The 19523-nt window shown below is 33.2% G+C and overlaps 1 protein-coding gene across 1 annotated transcript in view; it reads left to right on the top strand.

Moving 5' to 3' along the window:
• Nucleotides 1-19523, top strand: part of NKAIN2 (sodium/potassium transporting ATPase interacting 2) — a 1389007-nt gene that overhangs the window by 1163641 nt on the left and 205843 nt on the right. Inside the window, exon 4 of the mRNA XM_074309950.1 lies at nucleotides 534-734. Coding sequence (XP_074166051.1) covers nucleotides 534-734 — 201 coding nt within the window. The remainder of the gene's footprint in view (nucleotides 1-533; nucleotides 735-19523) is intronic.

Here is a 19523-nt window from a genome sequence, read left to right as displayed (position 1 = left end):
GTCATGACCAAATGCAAAATGACCCTGAATTTCCAAAAAGAATTAATTCCAAATCAGTATTTTTCTTATTTTTTCCCCAAAGTAAGTACTTCTGAGAAAGGAAATGCACAGAAGTTACATAACAAAATGGAATTATGCCAGATCCAAAGTGGTAAAACTGGTTCAATGGTCACACTTTGAAATCTTTAGGAGTCCCTAAGTACTAATGCTCTCCACTGCTGAAAGCAATGTAAGATATGGGAAATTTTTTTCCTGCTGAGCCACTTCTAATATGATATTTTTCATTGCACTATGTCTGTCAGACGAATCTTCAGAAGTGGAGTCCACAGACACATAATCTTTAAATGGAGCTGATTGCTTTTTACTTTTGATACTTCCCCCTTCAATATGATGGCTGAGATCACCTCTCACAGTGAATTGGAAACAAACAAACAAACAAAAATAAATAAATAAAATAAAACAGTTGTCAACCTAGAATATGCAGGCTAATATTCAAGAATTAATTCTCTCCCCTCTAAATTATCTTCTTACAGGAAACAGATCTGATTCTGACTTTTAATATCTCAATGCACCGTTCTTGGTGGATGGAGAATGGCCCAGGATGTACTGTGACATCAGTGACTCCAGCCCCCGACTGGGCCCCAGAGGACCATCGCTATATCACGGTCTCAGGGTGTTTGCTTGAATACCAGTACATAGAAGTGGCACACAGTTCTCTTCAGATCATCCTTGCAGTAAGTGCTAATAATATTACTGCTGGAATTTTCTTCTTGCCTTACTTATTCATTATTTGAAATGGATGCTATATATACTTGAGTGCCCTTTTTCTCTCTGATATGGCCATCAGTGATTCTTTTAGATATGATTCCAGGTGATACATAGTAGAATTTAAAAAAAAACTTTTTTCATATATTCTTGTAGTTTAAAAAAAATACAGTTCCGTCAGCTACAAAGGAAAAATACCTTAGAAAAGGTTAAAAAAAAAAAAAAAGATTACCACTGAAATAAATAAAAGCAATTTTCAACCAACATTTCTATTTATGTCTTGGAATGATAGCTAACATTTATATAACATTCTGGAGTCAAAGAGAATCATTTTCCTGAGTTCAAATCTGGTCTCAGACATTTACTAGCTGTGTGACTTTGAGCAAGTCACATAAACCTATTTGCCTCAGTTTTCTCATCTGTAAAATGAGCAAGAGAAGGAAATGGCAAATCTGTCAATATCTTTGCCAAGAAAATCCAAAATGGGGCCAATAAAGCATAAAATATGACTAAAAATAACTAAACATCATTGAATAACACTTTATAGTTGTAAAGCACTTTATCTATGCATCTCTTCATTTGTTCCTCATAGCCACTCTGAGGCAGATGCTATTAATCCCTTTAGGTTGAATGAGAATCTTGAGTCACACAGCTATTGACATTTGAGAGGAGATCTGACTCCAGGTTTTTCTGACTTCAAGTTCAGCACTTTATATATTATACCACACTTGTCTCTCTAAGACAGCTATTTTGAATAACATTACCCCTTTAGTTTTAGTAATGGCAACTCTATAATACTTTTTTAGGAGCATAACACTTCAGTTGAAATAATAACAATGGTTCACATTTACAAAGCAGCTACCTGACAATTCCTGTAAAATAAAGAATAAAAATATTTATTATCCCCATTTTAGGGATGGGGAAAACTGAGATTCTGAGAGCTGGTGATTATCTAGTTACATAGCTAGTTTCAGAAGCAAGTTTTGAATCTAGAGCTCCTGGCCCACCAATTATCCCATTGGCCATGCTGCTTCATGTTGCTGAAATCCTACTAATAAGCCATACTCCTTTGATAGGCTAAAAAGCACAAAATGACTTTTAAATCTTGTCCAATAGGAATATACACACAGTGTCTGACTGACATATCTTTCTCTAGCCAGTAAAATTGAGGTATGTGTTGCCCTATCACATAATTTTTAGAATGTTGATTTCTGAGTTAGGCATTTAGGAAGAAAAATTAATTCTTTTAAACTCCTCAAAATATCATTTAGGAATATTCTGAAGGTATTATATCACATAGTATTCCCTAGAACATTCTGTAAGCAAACATATCATCAATTATTAAGAAAATGAGGGAAAGTGACGTGTGTGTTCAATTAAAACATTGAGTAATTTTCAAATAAGTAAATCTCACTCTATTTTCTGGATGTCTGAATAGCAAAATAAGTAGTCTGATTTAAATATGAATAAGTAGATTGGAAATTGGTTCCAGAATATAATGGTTTGGAAAAAAAAAAACGTATTTTATTTTGAACAGGAGAATCCAAAGATATACTGAGTATTAAGGGAAAACTATGTGTCTTGAATGTTGTGTGTTAGCCTATGGTGGTCCACAGGTAGGAGGACACCATTTTTCACAAATGTTAACTTTCACTGACTACTGGCAGATTCCTTTTTAGAGACCATCCTGCATATCTATAATATAATCTTTAAATCAATCATTAATCACTTACTATGTGCCAGACATTGTGTGAATTATTAAAATGCAAAGAAAGGCAAAAACATCTCTTGTCTTGACATCCTTTTGTCAAGACATCATCCATCTTTTGTCAATCATCATCCAGGCAGTTTGCAGAAAGAGAGAAGCAACTAAGAAGTTGGTACCCTCTCTGTGACTGTTCTTAACAGGTAAGTAAAATGAAGCCACACAGAAGTTACTGAGTATAATTCTATCCAGCTTACTACATTAATTTAGTTCTTATTTTTAACTCCTGGCTTATCTACCAGTACCAAATATTTGAGAAAAATAAAATCTTTACTTTCTTTTTCTTCAGTGACAACTTCAGAGTTCTTGCCACAATTTTTCTCCTACTAGCCTCCTAAGGGTCCAAATTGTTTGTTTCTCTTTCATCCAACCATGAGATTCTTTTGACATATTTTGTGTCTCTACCTAAGCATCTATAAAATTACAGACTGAATTAAAATATAGGATTTCTGTCATACTTATAGGGTTGCTATGAGATCTGAGTAAAATATTTGTCAAGTGCTTAGCACATAATGTTAAAATAAATGCTCTTTCCCAATCCATTTCACATATCATGTAATGTTTAGTCTAGAACTATGCACAAGACAAGAACTTATTAAATATTTATCAAATAAATGAATGAATCCAACTTAGAACTATGTTTACAAGGTATGTCTTCTTAGTTCCAGTCTTAATTCCCACTCTCTCCAATTCTTTTTAATCATCATTCATTCATTTTTTTTCTTTTACATTCCTTCTCCTTATATATACCTGCTATGCAATTGGTCAGCTTTCTGACAATTAATTTTATCTCATTGTGATATTATGTTCACATAACCTACTTTTGCATCTTGCATCATACACAAGGCAGATTTTTTTCTTTGACTTCGCCAAATAGAGTCTCTCAACATGTTGGGGATGTGATTTTTTTTCCTATTTGTATCCACATCTTTTTTATATTATTATTGAAAACAAAGTCACTTTATTATAATTTTTGACAGTATATATATATATATATATATGAGTAATTTTTTATAACATTATCCCTTGTAATCATTTTTCCAAATTATCCCCTCCCTGCCTCTACTCCCTCCCCTAGATGACTATGTGTGTAAATACCATTTTCTTGTTGCACATTAAGTATTAGATTCCGAAGGTATAAGTAACCTGAGTAGCTAGATAGTAGTGCTAATATTTTACATTTATTTCCCAGTGTTCCTTCTCTGGGTGTAGTTGTTTCTGTCCATCATTGACCAACTGGAAGTGAGTTGGATCTTTTTTATGTTGAAGATAGCCACTTCCATCAGAATATATCTTCATACAGCATTGAAGTGTACAGCGATCTTCTGGTTCTATTCATTTCACTCAGCATCAGTTGATGTAAATCTTTCCAAACCTCTCTGTATTCATCCTGCTGGTCATTTCTTACAGAGCAGTAATATTCCATAACCTTCATATACTATAATTTACCCAACCATTCTCCAATTGATGGACATCCATTCATCTTCCAGTTTCTAGCCACTACGAAAAGAGCTGCCACAAACATTTTGGCACATACAGGTCCCTTTCCCCTCTTTAGTATTTCTTTGGAATATAAGCCCAAGAGCAGCAATGCTGGATCAAAGGGTATGCACAGTTTGATAACTTTTTGGGCCTAGTTCCAAATTGCTCTCCAGAATGACTGGATTCTTTCACAACTCTACCAACAATGTATTAGTGTCCCAGTTTTCCCACATCCCCTCCAACATTCATCAATATTTGTCCCTGTCATCTTAGCCAATCTGACAGGTGTGTAGTGGTATCTCAGAGTTGTCTTAATTTGCATTTCTCTGATCAGTAGTGATTTGGAACACTCTTTCATATGAGTGGATGTAATTTCAATTTCATCATCTGAGAATTGTCTGTTCATATCATTTGACCATTTATCAATTGGAGAATGGTTTGATTTCTTATAAATTAGGGGCAGTTCTCTATATATTTTGGAAATGAGATCTTTATCAGAACCTTTAACTGTAAAAATATTTTCTGATTTGTTACTTCCCTTCTAATCTTGTTTGCATTAGTTTTGTTTGTGCAGAAACTTTTTAGTTTGATGTAATCAAAATCTTCTATTTTGTGGTCAAAAATGATCTCTAGTTCTCCTCTGGTCATAAATCCCTTCCTCCTCCACAGGTCTGAGAGGTAGACTATTCTCTGTTCCTCTAATCTATTTATGATCTCATTCTTTATGCCTAAATCATGGACCCATTTTGATCTTATCTTGGTATATGGTGTTAAGTGTGGATCCATATCTAATATCTGCCATACTAATTTTCAGTTTTCCCAGCAGTTTTTTTCAAATAATGCATTTTTATCCCTAATGTTGGGATCTTTGGGTTTGTCAAAAATTAGATTGCTATAGATGTACCCTTTTTTGTCCTTTGTATCTAATCTGTTCCACTGATCGACTGGTCTATTTCTTAGCCAATACCAAATGGTTTTGGTGACTGCTGCTATATAATATAGCTTTAGATCAGGTACACTTAGACCACCTTCATCTGACTTTTTTTTTCATTAGTTCCCTTGAAATTTTATTCTTCCATATGAATTTTGTTGTTATTTTTTTCTAGGTCATTAAAATAGTTTCTTGGGAATCTGATTGGTATAGCACTAAATAAATAGATTAGTTTAGGGAGTATTGTCATCTTTATTATATTCTCTCGGCCTATCCAAGAGCACTGAATGTCTTTCCAATTATTTAAATCTGACTTTATTTTTGTGGCAAGTGTTTTGTAATTTTTCTCATATAATTCCTGACTATTCTTTGGTAGATGCATTCCCAAATATTTTATACACTCAACATTTGTTTGAAATGGAATTTCTCCGTGTATTTCTTGCTGTTGCATTTTGTTGGTGGTATATAAAAATGCTGAGGATTTATGTGGATTTATTTTGTATACTGCAACTTTGCTAAAGTTCGGAATTATTTCTAATAGCTTTTTAGCAGAGTCTTTGGGGTTCTCTAAGTATACCATCATGTCATCTGCAAAGAGTGATAGTTTGATTTCCTCATTTCCTACTCTAATTCCTTGAATCTCTTTCTTGGCTCTTATTGCCGAGGCTAGCGTTTCTAGTACTATATTGAATAATAATGGTGATAGTGGCCAACCTTATTTCACTCCTGATCTTACTGGGAAAGGTTCCAGTTTATCTCCATTGCATATTATGCTTACTGACAGTCGTAAATATATGCTCCTGATTATTCTAAGGAATAGTCCATTTATTCCTATACTCTCAAGCGTTTTTAATAGGAATGGATGTTGGATTTTATCAAATGCTTTTTCTGCATCTATTGAGATGATCATATGTTTTTTATTAATTTGGTTATTAATATGGTCAATTATACTAATAGTTTTCCTAATATTAAACCAGCCCTGCATTCCTGGTATAAATCCTACTTGATCATAGTGTATAATCCTGAGGATGATTTTCTGAGTTCTTTTTGCTAATATCTTATTTAAGATTTTAGCATCAATATTCATTAAGGAAATTGGTCTATAGTTTTCTTTCTCAGTTTTCGATCTACCTGGTTTAGGAATCAGTACCATGTCTGTGTCATAAAAGGAGTTTGGTAGGACTCCTTCATCCCCTATTTTTTCAAATAGTTTATATAACATTGGAGCTAATTGTTCTTTAAATGTTTTGTAGAATTCACATGTAAATCCATCTGGTCCTGGGGATTTTTTCCTGGGGAGTTGATTAATTTCTTTTTCTGAAATGGCACTATTTAAGCAATTTATCTCCTCCTCTGTTAATCTAGGAAGCCTATTTTTGTAGGAAGTCATCCATTTAAATTATTTGTACCCACATCTTATAGTAGTGGCTTACTAAATGTATGTTGAATTGAATTGGGCCCAGTTATGATAAAATATAGGCCTATGTAAATTATTTTGAATTACAAATAGTTTGCATGTAATGAATGTTTGTTAAATGAATAAAACCTGAAATATCCAAATGTAAACTTACAAAACAGAGCAGAGGTATAATAGAGTAAAAGGTAGATAAAAGCAAATAGGTTATTCTTCACATTACAAAAATATTCCCATCAGTATTCTTCCAAATAGTAAATCTTCTTGAATTGTTTTAAATTATTCAGTTTATCAAAATCTGACAACCTTAACTTTTGGAATGGGAACATAAATATGTATATGTGTGTATGTGTATGCTATACATGTGTATGTATATATGTATATATATGTGTGTATATGTATATATACATATGACAATATATTCATAAATATGCAAAGTGTTTTAAAAGTCTTAGTGTAGTTTCAAGCTCTAATAGATTAATATTGCAAAAATCAATCCTTAAAAATCCTGAACAATCCTAAACTTCCAACTCATGCATTAGAAAAATAATATGAAAATAGAACTTCCATACTGTTAGTTTCCATATTAGTGAGTTCAGTACATGTCAAATATGTTTGTAGTGTCAAGACAGAATAATAGCTATCTTCCTTAGATAAGACCTTGGTTTACATGTAACGGAAAAAATACCAAATGACAAGCAAGCAGATCCTTTCCTGAGTATCTCAAATGTTTTAGCAGCCTGTGATTTTCTTCTCTTACCACATGTAATGATAGTCCTATTTATTATGAACATATAAGCCACACAAATATGTTTGCAAAACAGTCATTCAACAGGGTAGCTTTGATTTACATTTCCAGAACATCGAGAAACAATGTCCTATTTCTTTTTGTGACTGGAGAAAGAAAAAGGAAAGGTAGAGAAAAAGAAAAAGAAATACAGAGCCATAAATAGGCAGACAAATAACAAACCATAGCCATAACCTGGGATATCTTCTCATGAAGAGAACAGCTAACCATTGAGTCATAAAGGTAATAAATGGGTTGGAGAACAGCAGTTACTTGACACAACTGGGTACCAGGAAATATCAAAATGTAAGCAGTATCTCAAAGTCTCAACCAGAGTCTGAGCATACATTTATCCCTTAGAAGTCAAAATACTTTAATCATTGCTTTCCGGTCTCTTTAAAGAAGAGTCACCTTCCTATTAAAAACTTATTTGACATTTCCTCCCCACTCTATTCCTCCAGAAAATAGCAAGTAGACAGAATATCACTTCCAGTGGTAGAAATACTATGGTTTTGCCTATACAAATTCAGTTGCCTGTTGGAGATGAGTCCTATAAAAGTCAATGGCTCATCCTTCAGTTAAAGTGTTTACTTTTAAAGGCATTATTTTAAATTGATAGCTGTGCTTTCTGAATACATACACAAACAGATGCGCATGTGACTGTAAAGCTCTGTAAAGTTAAATTAGAACTAATGCTTACCACCATTAGCATAGCTTTTACTTCATTTTTTCTCCATCAAATATAATCTAGATCTCTCTTTGGTCGAGGGGAGGGAAAGTTGCAGACTAACTAAGTTAGAAATCCTTGAATTCCAGTTTTAGCTTTATTCTAATCTAATTTATTATTATGGACAAGTTATTTATTTACCATATCCCTCAATTTGTCCACTATGATACAACAGTGTAATAAACATTCATTTTGGGATATCCTCCCTTGGCTGGAGGAGTAGAATGCTTGGAGCAGAGCTGTATGAACTAAGTCTGTAAAGTTGCATTAATGTCAGGTTATAGAAGGCTTTGAATGCCAAGCAAAAGAAATTAAATTCAACTCAAAATACAACATGAAGCCAATGAAAATAAACTATCATGAGAATCAGAGTGGAATAGATTGCTGGATTTTGTATCAAAGAGAGTTAGATTCAAATCTTGTCTGTGATCTTTACTAGCTATATAATCAGAAGCAAGTTCTCTAGGTTCTGTAAGCCCATGTACTTATCTTGTGAAATGAGTAATAACAGTATCTGTATCATCAACTTCATTAATCTATGAAACTCAACTGAAATAATATATGAAAGGTGCTTTGCAAACCTTAAAACTAGATAAATGACAACTGTTGTTATTAATGAGACTTTCCCTTCTTTCCTTTCTGGGAATCTGTGGGAGGGATAAAACAAAATCCTCCCAGATCAAACCCACTACTTCTGATGGAGGTTCTTAGCTTGTGTATATTATTGGAATACTACTTGCTAAATTGCTACTCTCATGTGCTATGGAAATTTGGGAGTAAAGTCATAGAAATCCTCACCCTCCATGTCCCAATCTTTTTTTGGGGTGCCAAAATCTACTTTCAGAACCAGCAATATCTAGCCAAATCTACATAAATAAGTGGGAATTTATTAGAAAGTACTCTATAGCAGGGCCTCTTAAATTTTTTCTACTCATGACCACTTTTTGCCCCAGAAATTATTACACAACCCCAACTCAAATCTGAGCTGAAGTATTTCTGGAAGCATCTATGCATGCACATTGTAATATGCACATGTTGTGTGTTCAGAATCAAGGTTACATTGGAATCATGCAATACAATAAGAGTAAGCACTGCTAAAAATACTTCAGATTCATATTGCATTTGATTTTGAATTTTTGTTTTTTAAGTTCAAAAACATTTTACTATTGCCAAAATTTTTGCAACACCCACATTCATTTTTGTGACCCATATGAGTTGCAAGCCACAATTTGAGAAGATTTACTCTATGGGAAAATAAAATAAAAGTGAAAAAATAAAATAATGGGAAACTTATCAAAAGATAATGCTTTTATTCAAGGTGTTTTTGAGGTTCTGAATTGTAGCCCACAAATAATTATAAGTAATTAGAGGAATCCTTTGCTAATAAGAGATTTTAATTTGGGAGCTTTCTACATGTCTCTAGTACAGTAAACAATAAGGAATTTTATTGTGTACTTTTTATACTCTCAGTATCAGAAAAGTAATAAGGAATCCAATTAAATAATAATAGAGTATGTGTTTATGATTACATATATGTATATATAATTAAAGGCTTAACTGGTTGTAAATGTTCCTTCAGTTTCAATTTACAGTATTTTTGCCTTTTAAGAAATTGTTGGTCAGTAGCAATTGCTGAGATATGAAACTATCCTGAAACACATTTAGATAATAATTTCTTCCTCACAAGAAAAGCAAGATACAATATTAGATTGTAGAATAAGAAGAAGAAGTTATTTTCTGGTGAACTGTTGCATTTGCAAAGAAGAATGTAAAAAGGACTTATAAGTACAGAGATATAATAAGTAGGATAATTTGTTTAGTATGTAATACTTGAGGGAAAAAAGAATTTGCCAAAATGGGCAAACACGTTTAAGCTAAACAGTATTTATACAGCATTGAAAACATTCAGCTGTTATGTTCCTTCTGTACCTTTTTACTGTCAATGAAAATGTGATTTCAAAGTCTATCTACTTTTCTCAACCCACACAATTCTTCCTCTCCATTTGTTATTTGATTTACACTTACAATTAGTCTTTCTTTTTTTCTTTTCTTCACATTCTACAATTATCTTTTTAAGGCCAGCTCCATAACACTGTGATTTCTGCTTTAACATTTTGTGTCATATGTCCTTCATATGGAACTCATAAATCTTGAAAATGCATGTGGCTCATTCATATACTTTCAGTATTTCTAATTTCTCTATTAGAATATTATCCTAAATTACAGGGGGTATAATAATAAATGTAGATCTTTTGATGAATGACAATTGTAAATGGGTCTTCACAGTCATGTTACTAAGTATCTGATTGGCCCAGAATAAAAGTAAGAAGAACATACCAGACAAACCAGAATAAAAGGTAAGAAGAACATACCAGACTGGGTGGTGAGAGTCTATATGAGTAAAATACTGGTATTATTTCTAAATGAACTGATACATGATGGATTACAGATAGATATAGGTGGATGATTTGGGTAGTTCCCACATCAATTACATGAATATATGAGGAAAAGCATGCCTTTAAGATCAGTGTTTGTATAGGTCTCTTGGGGGTAAGAGTAGTAAAATTAAGACTCTCTAAAACATTAAAATACTGGGTTTTTTGATAGAAAATCAAATTTTTATTTTATTTTCCTTTTCAAGAAGAATCTAATTCACAGAGAAGATACTGTGTGTCTTTGGGACTATAGAGGAACATGAGAAACGGTAGGACTAATCAGAGAGATAGAAAAATCATATTAAGGTTTGGTGTGTTATCATTTTTTCTTCCGGACTTCTGTGAGTGTTTTTTATGTCATCTTCATTTTCTATAGAAATAACTAAATTCTGTCTTATACCTAAATACACTATTGCCTTTAGTGCTTAGAAAGGAATTAGAGGCTGTGTTATTCATATCTGTAGATACAAATATTTGCAGAATTCTCTAAGCGTAAATTTGTGATAAGAGAATATCAACCAAAGAAAGAATATTATTTACTTACTTTTCTGTTTTGAAATTATTCTTATAGTCATAACTTGTTCATGTAATTTCAAATACTGGATATTGGGGATGCTGGATTGATGGTTGCACATGAAGAGTTTTAAATGGAGCTATTTGAACATGCCTTTAAATCCAAATCATTCTGGTTTTCACTGAACAGTCAATAATAGGCCCAGACCCAGCCTCTATGATTCATATTATTTAAGTTTTAATGACTTAGAATGAGTATAAATAGCAATTACTTTCTATTCAGGCCAAAAACTCATATCTTGGGGCTAGTAAGTGGAACCATCTTTTGTCTAACTTCTTAAGTAGCTCTTAGTTATTCTATGGACCAAGGCTCAGACAAACTAAAAACTGGGAAAGACCTTAATTTAGAAAGATCAAAGTCACCTACTGCATCCTGAGCTGTGGGTCAGTTGTTTAAACCTTTGTCTTGCTACTAGATTCAGATGGCTATTGTCATTGCACAGTAGTGCCTCACTCAAATCCAACTCTCACATGCACATCAAGAAATCACATTCATGATATCATTGGTCCTCTTCAAATAGCTTCTGGCTAATTTTTAATGAAGCATTTTCTTGGCTTTTGTGTAACTGGGTCCTATCATTTTGTAATTCATCCAAGTTGACCTCAGTTTCTATATAATACACAGATAGAGCCCAAAATATGTAAAATAATTATTGATTCAATAATATGGACTCTTCTTGCTGACCTATCATGCTATCCTATAATCACTCTAACTTAGTGACCTTTAAGAAGCTATGAGTGCATTATTCTATTCTGTAAAAAATAGCAAAGGTTGACTTTTTAAAAATAAGCTGTTCTAGTACCTATTAGAAGATTCAATAAGTGGTTGATGCTATTTTGCTCAACTTATTCAGTCTAAATGCCAATTTACACTTGCCATTAGCCATATGAATTTTGTCTTAGTTTTAGATAACTAAACAGTTCCGTAGAGTGTTGGACTTAGGGTCAAGAAGTCTGAGTTTGAATCCTTTCTAAGGCCCTGACTATAAAAGTCACCTTTGGCAAATCACTTCCTGCCTTGGTCTATTTCCTGTAAAATGATAATATTAACACCTATTTCCTAAGGTTGTGTGTGTGTGTATGTGTGTGTGTGTGTGTGTGTGTGTGTGTATATATATATATATATATATATATATATACAGAGAGAGAGAGAGAGAGAGATAAATATATATATACATATATATATATATATAATACTGTACAAGTATGTAAAGGTTAGTTATTATTATTATCATTATATTATTTTTATAATTTCTTTGGAAACATATAAAGGCTGTCTTTTACTTAAATACACTATTAAATTTAGTGCTTATAAATGAGCAGGGTGCTGCTTCATTCACATCTATAAATGTGATATGAGATATATTTGCAGAGTTCTCTGAAAGTAAATTTGTGATGTGGGCACATCAATAAAAAAAAAGATTATTAGGTGCCACATTTATTTACTGATTATTTATTGGTCTGTTATTGAGAAAGCATGCCCCCTGGAAGAAAGCAACAAGCCCTGAGGTACCCAAGAGAAAGCATGAGATGTGATGGCTTGAATTTTGTATAATCACTTAACTGGGTCAAACATTCAAAGAAAATAATTATTCAATTCAGTGGGAATAAATCAAGCTATTAAGCAAAACTGGTTGACAGAATTAGTTTTTGTTTTCCATTTTCAAAAGGTTATTGGCTATTTCCTAGACAAAGCTGGAAGATAATTAAACTTTGATCTTTCCTTTCTGAATACTCCTTATTTCCTTCAGAGGTATAATTTTTTCATTCTTTTTGCTAGTCCCTATATGTGTATTTCCTTGAAATTTCCTTTTAACATCTTCCTGATGCCCCAATCTCCATCCATTAATATATTCTCCTCTCTCTGGCATGTCTGATGCTATGCTTGCTCACTCTACTCCCATCTTTACCTCTCCTCCCCTTGTCACAAGCACTGTCATTAGTAATACCATCATCATTCCCATTTCTGAAGGTAGAATCATGATATCATACTTGACTTCTCTAGCATCTTCTGTATTTCTATATGGGGTTCTTTTAATCCAAATTTTCTTTATCTTCATTGCCAAAACATTAAAAAACATTAGTTATTTCATTTTTTAAAATAACTTTCCACACTAGAAATTAGCCTCTAGAAATATTAGCCAATCTCACTCATATTGGTGTTTAATCAGATGTTGTATAGTTAAAAAAAAAAGACCTCCACAAATATATTTTTCTGAGACAGTTATTCATTAGTATGAGCAGCTATTGTAAAAAAAAAAAAAAGGTCCCTAAGCAGAAAGGTGACAGCACCTATAGCCATACCACAGTCTCAGACATATTCTAGCAGTAAGGTGGTTCAGTGAATAAGGCTAAAATCTCTATATAAGGAAACATTGAGTTCAAATATATCCTCAGATACTTGTTAGATATAAGACTTCTGTTTGACTAGGTTTCCTCATGTAATATGGAAATAATAATAACATTGCCTCTCATGATTGTTTTGAAAATCAAATAAGATTATATTTGTAAAGCACTTAGCATAGTGTCTGGCAAATAGCAGGTGATATATAAATGCTTTTCTTTCCCACTCCTGCCCCTCTCCTTCCATCAACTTATTTTGCCTTGTAGAAGACTCTGCATATAATTTTTTTCTTCCATCACCAAAGCCCAACAATATTATCTTACTCAAACTAGACATCAGCCACTATCTTCTAGAATTTCTAGGTACTATTAATCCTTTGTCCATCTCCCAATATGCCCACTTGATCACTAGAGAAAACAATGGGTTTAGTGGTTAGTCCTCTGGGCTTGTAGTCAGAAAGACCTGCCTTCAAATCTTGCTCTAGGTATTTATTAGCATGTGACCCTGGATAAGTGATTTAAATTCTCTTTGCCTCAGTTCTCTCATCTGTAAAGTAGGATCAATAATAGTAGCTTCCTCCAAAAGTTGACATGAGGGTCAAATGATATGATATATCTGAATTGCTTCATAAACTTTAAAGCTCTGTATAAATGGAAATTATTATTATCAGTCATTTGTTCCCCAGAGAAGTCCGAAACTTCTGAGGCTATAAGTAATCTGAAATTCACAGGTGAGAAAATCAAGGACAAAATATACTAAATGAGCTTAGGAAAAGACAGAGATACACTTTAACTGAAATTTAGAAACTCTAGATTCTTCAGAATTTAATTCAAGCAAGACTTTCTACATGAGGTTTTTTCTTGATTCCTGTTAAAAAATACTCATTTTTCAGTTGTGTCTAATTTTTCATTACCCTATCTGAAATTTTTTTGTCAAAGATACTACAGTGTTTGCCACGTCCTTCTCAACTCATTTAAAAGATGAGGAAATTGAGGCAAACAAGCTTAAGTGACTTGCCCAGGGTAACACAGCCAATCTCAGGAAAGGTTTTTCTGACTCCACACCTGGCATTCTATTCAATGTACCACCTAGGTGCCCATGTTCAAATTATTGCCTTGTATTTATTTTGTATGTAATTACATGTGAACATTCTTTTTTTATCTTAATCAAATATAAGGTCTTTGTGTTCAGGGACAATTTAACTTTTGTCTATTTCCAGCATCTGGTATAGTATATAATGTACAATACACGTGCATTTGTTGATAAATTGGCTAGAATCAAGGTTTTCCAATTCTCAATCAACTACTCATTCTACTGTACTCTCCTGCTTCTTCCTTCTTATAGATATATAGTACCATACATATATCATGCCTTTACAAATATCTAGCAACTATTTCCAGGAACTATCAAGGGAACTTCAAATGTAGAATATCACATTCAAAATATCTGAGGATCTCTTTTAAAAATGTTTGTTTAACACAACGGGTCACAGAATAATATCCATAAATCAAAAGGAAATTATTTTAGTGTCTCAAAAATTAAAAACCATTCCTGATTTTCTTTAAGCATAAAGTATTGAACATATTTTATATTGATCATTTAAAATAGTGGAACTTTCATATTTTTTCCTTCAGCATAGGCAGACAGATGTTAATTTTGGTGGGAGCATGAGGCTTTTGTCCAACAGAAATTGAGTGTTTGCTTCATTCTGTCAGTGACCTCCAATGACAGATTGCCAGCTTATCAATTTTTCCTCCAAGGTTCCAAGAAAATGGAGCATATCCAGAATTAAGCCTCTAGCACTATGCATTCTTCTTTCTCAGATCTTTCTATGCCAGGTCTGACTGAGATCTTAGTCTTTTCATCCCTTGAGTTAAAAGAAAAGAAAAGAGAGGTGTGGCTGCATTTCTAGGTACCACTTTCCAGACTACTATATGACAAAATAAACAAACTATATTTTTAGGGCACCACCTGCAGCATGCAGCTGTACCAAACAGAGCAGAACCATTAAGGATGTGATTTGTTCCATTTAATATGAAGCCCTAAGGTTTGAGAAGAGAGGGAGGAGAAGTTTCAGCAGAACCAGCCCACACATTCTCCATTTATATTGCAGCTGATTTTTTTAAGCTTAGAATTGAAATACTGTTATTTTCTTCTCTACCCCCCTTCATCTTTCTACCCCATGGCAGAAACAAAAAATGAATCTTTTGTTGGGTTATAGCTTTAAAATGGGAAAATCATTTTTTCTTCTATGAGCCACTTCTTTTTAAATTCTGAAACAATATCCTTCCCTAGTAACCTATATTCTTTAATATCAACATCTGCTATATCCAAGCTATATGGGAAGTAGTACCTGGAATTTACATGCTGCCAGGGACATGATTAGAAGAAGTCAAGCACTCAAAATAGCTGAAGATTTTTGTCTATTATCCTTGACTTTTATCTATTTTTCCTCCTTTCTTCCAGCTGTCTAATTCTAGAAATTTGAAATGTGTTACCAGAAGAAGCTTGTAGCTATATTTTTGCTTACAGTCAAGTCCTTAAATTTGTTGCCTTTAAACCACGAGTGTCAAAATATTTTCTTTTCTTATAAAGTAAAGAAAAGCAACTATAGAATATGATATAAGCCTCAGCCCAAAAGTCTCTTCCGCACTTAAAATTTTAGGGGTGATGCAGCGAGTCATTTGGAACCTCCTGCTCATTTGATTAAAAAATCTTCATTCCCTTAATGGCTATTGATTTTGGCCTCATATATAGCAAAGTCGCCATTTCATTTTAGCTTCTTCTGGTTTAGCAAGGATGAATATAATTAAGTTATAACTTGATCTCTGGCAAGGATCCAGATAAGGTAGGAACTGAGGTCAATTTAAGTACGAGGAGATTTTTTTCTTTGAGATGAGATTATAACTCATTATGCAATGAAATGTGGCCTTTTACTTTTAACTTGAATAAATTAAATAGATAGGGAGGAGCTAAATATTTCCTATCATAAGGTGAGTTAAGATACCATTATTAAGTCCTTTAACTGAGTGTTTCCTGAAGCAAAATTCTAATCTCTCCAGAAAGCTGATTACTAAATTCTGTGTGATCATTTACACCTCAGAAATCAGGTGTTTGCTACAAATTAGGGTTTGATTTATTGTTTTGTTTCTCATCCATAGTTAAGAAAGTATTAATAATATGGGTTGTACTTTAAAAAGCCCCAGAGTTTGGCTGCTAAATGTTTACCAGCACCCTCTTATATTTCTCAAAAGCATTACTTAAGCTCAGGAGCAATGAGTGCAGTAGAAAGTGAGAGAATGAAATCATCACCCAAGCTGAAAACCTTAGTAGCTGAAGCCAATCAACAATGATGTTGATGATGATGAAGATGATGGTAAAGAAAAACAACAACAATAAAATGGTATTTATATAGTACTTTTTTTTCCCCCTGAGGCTGGGGTTAAGTGACTTGCCCAGGGTCACACAGCTAGGAAGTGCTAAGTGTCTGAGACCAGATTTGAACTTGGGTCCTCCTGAATTTAGGGCTGGTGCTCTATCCACTGCACCACCTAGCTGCTCCTATATAGTACTTTTAAGATTGGTAAAGTGCCTGAGCTACATTTATCTCATTTGAACTTCACAACACTCTTGCCTTTAACTAGTTATTTGACTAAATTATATAAGTTAGTTTCTCTTATGTCTATTGAAGCCATAACAAATACTTTAAAGTTGTCCCCAAAAAAGTCCAGTTGATACTGGAAATTTCCTCAGGAAACCCTAGAAATTGAACTTTAATTTCCATTTTCACCTTTATTATCAACTAGCTTTCAGGAAGGATATAGACCATCTGGAATGGTTCATATGGTTGTAGATGAAAGTGTTTAAAGTGGGAACTAGTTCCATCTGTTTTACCTTTGCCACAAATTATTTCCTTCTTTCCTACTGTGAGGAATTTATAATATTACCTTGCAGTAGTATCTAGATGAAAAGCCCTGCAGTAACTGAATTGTTCCTGATCAGAGTCATAGATGATCCCTAGGTCTCTCCCTCACACAGTGCAAGTCACAACTTGCCAATGATACCCAAACTATGAAATTTTTATCCACATTCTCCAGTGTATCCTTCCCTGGAGGTTCCACCAGAATGTTGGATGCCTTACTTTAGATCTCTTGATATGGAATGTAGGTCAATAGAGGATATAGACTGACCTTATCTGTCATTACATAATCAGTGCAGTTTCATTTCACTTATTATTTGATGATATACTTTATGTCATTTCTAATGACAATTTGATAATATTATAAAGTCTACACACAAACGCCATGGGCCTCTCCATTGCCCCATGAGCAAGTTACAGGAACTAAGCTAAAGGGAATTAATATTTATAATGAAAACCAATTTAGGAAACTGGGAAATGGGAAGATAGTATGAGGCTACAAGGCAATATAAACCAAAGCTAAAATATATATAAGTAAAAAACTAAATTAGAACTGTATTAAACTGTGTGTGTGTACATTATATTTTTCTAGTTAGTGTGTGTGTATATATGTATGAATGTATATATATACATACATAGATACACATATGTACATATACATGCATAGGTATGTAGACATGTATCTATATATGCATGCATATATGTATATCCATGTCCCATTGTATTTTTATTTACTTCATTATTTTTTCATCTGGTTCACAGCACAGGAGTACATATAGCCAGAACAGCATGTTTAATAACCCTCATCTAGATGCAAGCTTTCTTAAATGCTTTCCACTTGCAACCCCTTTTTGCCTAAGAAATTTGCATGTGACCCTAAGCCAGCACAGAAATTGGCAAGAATAAAGAGGTTTATGAAGGATGGAGTTTTTTTCATGGGCACTTGATTAGTTTTCCATCTCTGATATTAGAGAAAGGGAAATAACGGGATTGAATAAAAGGACAAAATTCCACCAAAATGATTCTAGTATTGAAAACTGTGTATATGGAAGCCACTAGGTAGTACAATGAACAGAGGGCTGTACTTGGAGAAGACATGTTCGAATACCATTTTAGATATATATTAGCCATCAGTCTCAATGTCCTCCTCTGTAAAATGCAGTTAATAATAGCATCTACTTTGCAGAATTATTGTGAAAACCAAAGAAAATAATATGTGTAAGGCATGTGGCAAACTTTAAAGTGCTATGTGAATACTAGTTCTTATTATTTAATCACAGAAATAATCAAGGTTCTGGCATCAAACAGGAGAAGATAAGAGTAGTGGATATATTTAATGCCAGAAAACCAGAAAGTATTTTTGGGCTCCATTTTCTTTTTCCTTTGAGATCTAATATTCAGAGAGCTTTTAAACATAATGTTTTCAACCCTGATATTCTAGACTAAAATCTTAATGAAAAACTTTGAAAATGTTTTCTACAGGAATCTGAAGTTTGAGGTGTTTTTCCCCAATGGGCAGGATAATAATTATGTACCTTGTTTATTTTCACTTTCTTCCCACAGGGATGATGAAAAAATACCTCAAAACTCTTACTCCCCTTACTCACATAAGTAAGAAATACATAGCTGATATTGGCCAAAACCAAAGAAGTTGATACAATTATACCTTCCACATCACAACTTTCCCTATGTTATGTTGTGGGTTGACATAAGAAATTAATTGGGAATGTGGGGGAGTTTTGCAAAAGCCACAGATGATATGTGAAGGTCAGCAGATGACACAAAAATGTTTAGAAACTCAGAAATGTATAAAATATGTGTATAATAATGTATAATATCCCATAAATCCCATAAAGTAAAAAGTAAAAATTCAAACTTCTTCTCTAGTACAAAGAGAGAGCCAAAAAAAGTTCAAGATTTTTCAGATTGCCCAGTGAAGTGAAAGGAATAAATGTAGTATCTAGCTAAGATTGTAACTTCACATCATCTTCTTTTAATCTCATTAGATAGCTATACATTAATTCCTTCAGCAATTACTGTTCCAACATCAATTATGTCCAAAGCCCTTAGGACATGGAATGTCTACATTAAAATAAAAGGCATGCCAGCATTATTTTAAATTCTGCACATTAAACATGATATTAATATCAGAACTTTGACATGTAGCCACTAACCTCTTGGATTTTCCTCTTTGACAATACTCAGGCTACCAGAAGACTCTTCTTGCAAGAATGAACAAATTAAAATCTGTTTAGATATTCAAACTTTCAAAATATGCATAGAAAAAATCACCCATGCAAATAGGTGTAACTGAATTACAAGTCTATTTGCCAGCATAGGATTTGGAATATTTATTTCAATTCTATTTTACTTAACACTTT

The sequence above is a fragment of the Sminthopsis crassicaudata genome, chromosome 4 (assembly GCF_048593235.1).
Source record: "Sminthopsis crassicaudata isolate SCR6 chromosome 4, ASM4859323v1, whole genome shotgun sequence".
Classification (NCBI taxonomy): Eukaryota; Metazoa; Chordata; class Mammalia; order Dasyuromorphia; family Dasyuridae; genus Sminthopsis; species Sminthopsis crassicaudata.
Note: the sequence above shows the minus strand (reverse complement) of the source record. Positions and strands in the feature narration are given on the sequence as shown.